The sequence below is a fragment of the Solanum dulcamara genome, chromosome 4 (genome assembly GCF_947179165.1).
Source record: "Solanum dulcamara chromosome 4, daSolDulc1.2, whole genome shotgun sequence".
NCBI classification, from domain to species: domain Eukaryota; kingdom Viridiplantae; phylum Streptophyta; class Magnoliopsida; order Solanales; family Solanaceae; genus Solanum; species Solanum dulcamara.
In genome coordinates this window covers 81,708,556-81,716,326 of record NC_077240.1, presented here as the reverse complement: position 1 = coordinate 81,716,326, position 7,771 = coordinate 81,708,556, and the positions used below count along the sequence as shown (strand labels likewise).

General features: G+C 33.2%; 1 protein-coding gene across 3 annotated transcripts; it reads right to left on the bottom strand.

Moving 5' to 3' along the window:
• Nucleotides 1–212: 212 nt before the first annotated feature.
• Nucleotides 213–6,447, bottom strand: LOC129887931 (cysteine-rich receptor-like protein kinase 2). Of its 3 annotated transcripts, none has more exons than XM_055963185.1 (8): nt 6,234–6,447; nt 2,530–3,296; nt 2,330–2,440; nt 2,093–2,232; nt 1,777–1,987; nt 1,357–1,591; nt 1,103–1,253; nt 213–1,005 (listed from the first exon to the last, which is right to left on the bottom strand). In XM_055963185.1, the coding sequence occupies exons 2-8, from the start codon at nt 3,281–3,283 to the stop codon at nt 670–672; spliced, it is 1,938 nt and encodes a 645-aa protein (XP_055819160.1). In that variant the 5' UTR covers nt 3,284–3,296; nt 6,234–6,447; the 3' UTR covers nt 213–669. The 3 variants fall into 3 exon arrangements, with proteins under 3 accessions (XP_055819160.1, XP_055819161.1, XP_055819159.1); XM_055963186.1 differs by lacking the exon at nt 6,234–6,447 and adding an exon at nt 5,276–5,285; XM_055963184.1 differs by lacking the exon at nt 6,234–6,447 and adding an exon at nt 4,244–4,378.
• Nucleotides 6,448–7,771: the final 1,324 nt, after the last annotated feature.

The window sequence follows — 7,771 nt, the reverse complement described above, 5'->3', positions numbered from 1 at the left end:
AGCCTGACTACTAAATTTTGATAATTCGTCGGATTGTCTTGTCATAAATCTTGATAATAGCCCAATACTCACTACCAAATTGTGATAGTTCCGGCAAATCTCCATAAAATTCTTCAAGTTGCCTAGTCATAAATCTTGATGATTGCCAGAAATTGGCTACAAATCTAATAATTTTGATTGGCCGCCATAACTTGTTGTGGTAGAATTTTCGGCAACACGTTTTTGCTTCGAAATTGATCCAAATTTGATATCCAGTCTTATAATTTAGGAACTACACTTCGCAGATCATGTACAAGACAAATTTCAAGAAATTACAAGATCATGTACAAGACAAATTTCAAGAACTTACAGAGAATACCTTTGCAACTTAAAGGGACTAGACTAAGATCCATATTGAATCCCAAACAGTATAAAAACATCTGATGTCACTTTCTAATCATTCTCTTATTAACTAGGCAGTTGATTCGCTCACAGTTTTATAAAGACAAAATACAGAAATAAACTCAGCAACCCCCCCTCCCCCAGGGTCTCCTGTACTTTCAGAGTTGAGGTGTCTACATGTGCATACTCAAAGTTGAAATGTTTAGTTGCTAGTTAAGATCAATTTAATTTGTCTATCTTTAATATAAGCTTTAATCTAAGCTTCAATTTCAAGGCAACGGGATATCATCATCTGGGGTTAAAAGAACTATGAGATAAGATGGCAATCGTAGCAGATTCGCCTTGTTTAAGCGAGTACTTCTCCCAAGGGTCATGAAGTTCCATGGTTTTGTCATCCACGAATGGCGGCTTAGTAGGATGAGGCAACTCTTCATCTTTCTTGATGAACATTTGTAATGCCTTAGACATGGATGGCCGTAACGTTGGGATCTCTTGAGTGCACAAAAGTCCAACATGTAACACTCTCACAACCTCATTTTGTACATTGATTGTATGGCAGTTATGCAACATGAGATTCGGATCAAAAAGTTCCTTCACTATCCCGCGTTGAAAGTGCTCCCACACCTGTTAATGTCATCCAATAAAGTTAATATCAAAGAACAAAAACATTTTCCAAGATTTAACATTTGGTTCAAGAGAGAAGTGATTGATCAGAAATTACATCAGAAACTATGCTGACTGTATAATTGGCGTTTTTTCTCATGTTATTTTGTCTTCCAGTAACAATCTCTAGTAGAAGAACTCCAAAGCTGTAGACGTCTGCTTTTTCTGTTAGCTGACCGTGCGCCAAGTATTCTGGAGCCATATATCCTCTGCATAAAAAGGGTAAATCATCCATTATTGGACCATATTAGTCTTTGCATTTTTGTTTACTTTTACGCAAAAAATTAGAAGATGAGACGAAGAAATACTAACAATGTGCCAGCAAGGACAGTGCTTATGTGACTCTTGTCGTCTTGGAATGACCTGGCCAACCCAAAATCAGCTATTTTTGCACGGAGCCTCGAGTCCAACAGGATGTTGCTTGCTTTTATGTCTCTGTGAATTATTCGTGTCTTTGTGTTCTCGTGAAGGTATACCAATCCTTCTGCCATACCTATAATTATCTCAAATCTCTTCTCCCAGTTTAGAGCTTTACCTTTGATAGGGTCTGTCAAAGATTAAGGTTAGAATCAATATATGTGAATCATTCTGGTGTGGTTATGTGAAAACACGACATTTAGTCTTAATGCAAAGGTGGTTACTTATTTTCACTTTTATTTTTAGTTGGTGTGATGATGACATGAGTTTACGTAAATATAATAGTGAGGATTCATATAGCCGACCCTTACTTACCAAATATGAAGCGATCAAGACTTTGGTTAGGGAGGAACTCGTATACAAGAAGGTTTTCCGGTCCTGAGCAGCTGCAACCCAATAACCTTATCAAATTTTTGTGCTCAATGCTGCTGACTATGTTAATCTCGTTATAAAAATCTGCAACTCTGTGTTTGTTGTTGAAGAACAGCCTTTTGACGGCGATCTCTCTCCCATCTGCCAAAACACCCTGCAACAAATTGCGGCTCAGACTCGGTTTAATTGCCAACACTTCAAGTATTGCATTGCTGTTATGTACAATTCATGAATTGCACTACATTCAACCATTACATACCTTATAAACCGTGCCAAATCCACCTTGCCCGAGCTTGTTGGCCTCATCAAATGACCCTGTGGCTTTGTCAAGTGCCGAGTACTTGAAGTTCAAGCTGATGTCATGAAGGATCTTCACTAATTCCTCGGCATCATTTGCACCTAACAAGTTCAATATTTTTAATTCTAAGTTCAGTATATGTACACCATTGATATCCTATTGACTTTTATAACTAATTTTTGGCACAAAAGTATTTACCTTTTCTCTTCTTCTGGATTTGTTTGTTCTTCCAGACGCCAATACCAATGAAAGCACCTGCTCCCAAAACGACTGCGGAACTAACAACAATGACAGTGACTACAACTTTTCCTGCAATATGGTGATTTGAAAGTAAAAATTACGTGTTCAGTTTATAAACAACAGGTAAACCGGGAACAAGAAAAAGAAGAAAAAAGTACCCCTTGATGACAAGCCTCCACCGGTAGAAATAGCATTGAGAAAATTGGTATCGGAATACCTCATGAAGCATCCGGTGTACAGAGCTCTACCTTCTGACCAAGGTAAGCATCCCAACATGGATGCAGATGCATTTTGTAAACACGCTGCACAAGAATTTGCACTCAGCGTCTTCCAGCAATCAGCGAGAACATAAGCTTTATCATTGGAAGGCCTGTGCATTGACACTTGGGCACGCGCATAGCCATTATTACTCGGTGCATTTGCAGCTGCTTGTTGAACAGCTAGCCTAGCATTCTGTTGGAACAATGAACCCTTTGTCGTCCTGTTTCCGCATACTCGCCTGTCCTCTGGACCTAAATACTGGTCATAGAACCTGTAATTTTCTGCTCTCATAAAGCAGCCATCAAGATAAATTCGCGCTCCATTATTAGGGAAGCACCCGGGAAAAAGGGTCCGCGCTTCAGAGAAGCATAAGACACAATCAATTAATGAAAGATCACCATAGCATTGGCTAAGTCCATAATTAGCATCTGGTCCATTGCCAGTAACTCCTACTCCATATCCTCTACTTCTCATTTGTTCACTTAAAGTTTCCATTGTACCAACAAAATTTGGGGTGGAAACCGTCGTTCTATTTCCACATATGAGCTGGATTATCTGGGATCTTGGTTCAGCCACTGATGTATCTGGTAGAAGTAGGATCAACATGATAACAAAGTGACTACATAACACAGAAGGTGTTGCTCCCTCCATTTTTCCAGGTGAGCTGTACAACATAGAAAACAATGTAAGAAAAATAAGAAAGATCACATGAAGAAAAACTCAGAAAGATATTAATTTGAGAATTATGAATACTTCCTAAGCTATATAGAGCATCAAATTAGGTCGCATCTGTTTGCATTTAATGAATGTCTTAGTCTTAATCCTTCAGATTTTGGTCATTATACGTGCCTTTTTTAGGATTATCTTATTCATTCAGATCTCAATTGTTAAGTTCGTTTGTTCTTTTATTTTGTCACCGCCCAATGAGTCGGAGTATATTTAAATAATTAACACTTATTAACAATTTTTTTTGATTACCGTGGTGTCTGGGCCAGCTTTCATGCACCTTGACTAATTCCACGGGATACCTGTCACCTCTCAGAAGCAACAAAGACTAGGTAACTCTGTCCACCATCTAGGACAGATGAAAAGAATCACTTAGTGTTTTTTGTCTCCACTGGAATTTGAACCTGAGACCTCATGGCTCTCAATCACTTCATTGACCACTAGGCCACACTCTTGATTTGACTTTCACTGCTAATCGTCATTGCCGCTAACACTATCAACTACCACCATCCATCACACACGATCACCATCCATAACCACAACATATGTCGTCACTAATCACCACTAGTCATCATTTACAATCATCACCGCCAACCGTCACTACCACAACAATCACCAATCATTACCGACAATCACCACTATATATCATCAATCACTACGATCAGTCATCATCACCATTAATTATTATTATCATCCACTACATTTATCGGCCACCACCACCAACTACCACCATCTATCACCATTATCAGCCACTATTGTTAACAAAGAATATTTAGGATTTTGAGTTTATAAATTTTAGATTCCAAAACAAGTAAGTTATTGTCTTGATAAGTTACTTATACATATTAAGTAGATTTTAACATAAATATAGGTTATGTGTCAAACCTTCTGTGTTTTGCCAAACTGATAATCGGAATGCTAGTTCCACCCCTGACGGTTAGCCACCATATCACTAGATACTACCCACAACCGCTGGCATCAACCAACATCATCACCAACCAGAATCCTCATTTGGCACCCACAATCAGGACTATTAGCCATCACCATCACCACCAACAATCATATAAAATTTCTAAAATAATTTGATGATGTAGTATTAGATTAATCAATATTTTATTTAAATTTTATATTTATTAAGTTTTAATTAAAGATAAATTTTACACATTCAGATGTTAAAAAAAATAATCTTAATTTTTTAGTATTCAGTTCTCAATACAACATCTTTATATTCATATATGTATTCATATTTAGACATCTTTAATTTAAACATATTAATATAAAGGTGTATGTTCAAATTTGAACATCTTAATCTAAGTAAAATTAGACGGGGCCTTAACCAACTTAATTCAAATGGCATAATACCTCAATACTTCCTAATGTGGAACTCCATTCTTTAGTCTAGAAATTTTATTCGACTAAATGTAATGGAGTTTCAACTAATTTTTCTTTTGAAGAAATACACAGCTCAAACAAATTGTTATTGCAGCTAGAGAAGAAATAAATAGTTGAAAATCATTATTTTCGCTAAAAACATTTTATTTGGATAATTATTTTGCACTCAAACAAATATATAGCCTGTTTGGGGAAGCATAGGTCAAAAATACTTTCTTTTTTTTAAAAAAAAAGTATTTATTTTATAAAAATAAAGTATTTGGCCCAGCTTTTGAAAATAAAGTATTTCCATAGAAGCAGCAGAATTTATTTTCAAAAGCTAAAAAGAGAGCTTTTCACCAGAGTATTTTTTTTAAAGAAAAATACAATCACTTTTTGAAAGTTTGGCTAAACACTAATTTTTATTTAAAATTTATTAATAAAATACAAATACTTTTCAAAATAAGCTAATTTTAGAAATTCAATCAAACAACTTAATAATTAGAGAAAACAGAATAAGAAGGAAAAAAAAAAAGAAACACTCACAAAGTCCTTCTGAGCAGTGGCGGAACCAGGATTTTCATCGAGGGGGTTCAAAAAAATAAGTAAACACGCTAATAGTATCCACAAATAAGCAGATCGGATCGGGTCATATATGAACGGGTCGGATCAAATATAAGCAACTAGATAAAATTCAACTTTAGCTCAACACTAACAATAAAATAGAGAAAGTACGCGTTTGACATAATATTAAAATCAACATGAGAAAATGTATTTTTAAAATTTTAATTATGGGTTCTGTCGCCGTCATTGTTGTATAAATACATTATTCAATTTTTGAAACTAAATAAGGAACACAAAAGATTATACTATCCAAAAAAATATATTAAAATAAGAGAAATAATTAAATGAAAGTTTAATAATGAGGATTTTCTTAATTCTTGATTTGTACGTTAAAGGCATATTTTTTCTTAAGTTGTGGTCATTAATCTGTAGTAGAAGGATAAGAGAATACTTCCAAAATCCAATCCTATTTATTTAATCTTACTTATAATCATATTATTCCTTAATCAAATAAAAATTAAATGTTTGACTTAAAATGAGTATGAGAGAATTTTTTTAAAAATTTTAAATATGAAAACTCAAAAAAAGTTATAACTTTTACTTAATTTTATAAAAATAGAAAATTTTTTATTGTAAAGTGTAATTCATTTTATGTTGTGCTCTAAAATATTAATGTAAAATAATTAAACACATATAATATAGTTTAATATTACAATATTGGGGTTGGACGTTTCATTTATTAAGCAAATAAAAATTAAAATTGGCTGAAACTAAAATATGAAAAATAAAATGTTGCTACCCGGGTTCGAAACCGCAGACTTAGCTCCAGAATTTGCAATTTCATGAACCCCTTTACCGCTGGACCAAGTCTTTGGCTTGTGTTTAGGGGGTTCATTATTAAATATATACTCATAAATCAACAAATTGATTCTATACATACGGTGTAATTTTTCGACGAAGGGGGTTCGGATGAACCCCTAGGCTGCATGTAGGTCCGCCCCTGCTTCTGAGCACTAAACGGTCTGAAGTTCGCCAGATTTTTTAATCGGAAACTAGAGAGATCGCCGGCAAACTGATCAGCTGCTGTCAAATTTATAGAAATAGAGGAAGAGGGAGGAAATGAAAGGGAAATTTTTATAATTGACAAAGATCAGTTGTTTCGTGGAAGAAGTACTTTTTATACTATTGGTTCCAACTAAATTTGAATTTTATATTGGGGTAAAATATTTTTTTGACAAAATGATTTTATCACTTGTCATAATTCTCTTTTATTTTTTGTATAATTAAATAAATCTTATAATATTAAAAGTTAATTATATTATTTTTATTAATATTTTTTAAAATTACAAAAATCCTTTAAACTATATATGAATTCGAATATATCACTAGACTTTCGGATACATCAGAAGACATTCAGATACATAAGAGAAGAATATATCCGAGAGAGAAGGCATGCATTATAGAGAAAATAGACATCTGAATATATACGAGAGGGATGTATTAGCGAGAGATAAGTGATGTATTTGAGAGGAGATTTTTGAAATTTTTTTGAATGATAGAAAATTTTAAAGATTATGATAAATAAGATATGTATTTAGATAATTTTTTCTATTTTATCAATTTTAATTTATTTATTCTACTTTTCTTTTTTAGTCCATCAACTCTTTCTTACATATCTATAATTAAAGATCATAATATTTTTTTAAAATATTTTTTTAAATTTTTATATCAAATTAAAATTAAATAATAAATTAAAACAGAGCCAATAATTGTTTTTGGGTGATAGAAGTCAACAAGAGGAAAGAATTTATTGTGTTGAATTTTTCAAACGAAAGACTTAAAACAGTACTAAAATGAAAGACTTCAAAAGATATTTGTGGGGGCAGCTTTCGTAATCTACTTTACTTACTAACCAAACCAAAATAATAAAGAGGAGAAGAAAAAAGGTACTTCTCTGTTTCAATTTACACAAGTTTTAATTTTACATGAAATTTTGAAATAAAATTAATATGATCTGATAAAGTGGTTAGAGATGGAGATATCTCATTCAATGGCGGAGTCAAAATTTTTATTAAAGGAATTTAAAATCTAAAAAATAGACATACAAACTAATCGAAAGAGATTCAACATTTACTATATATACATAAAAAAAATATTTTAATTATGTATAAATAATATACTTTTCTGCCAAAGAGGGTTCGACTGAACCCCCTGAACTAAAGGTGGCTCTGCCACTGATCTCACTTATTAGACATTGATAGAGCTAGAATTTTCACTTAAGAGTTTAAAATATGAAAAAAGATACGTAATTTTTCATAGAATGAAACTCGGATGAACCAGTCAACCTTGCCTACCTCTGCCTTTGCACTTAGGCAACAAAGAAGTGGAAGCAACAAAAGCAAAAAAAAGACACCTATTAATGCTGCTCACAAAATAGAATCATATGATAGTGTCAATCCAAAAAGAAATGATGGATTT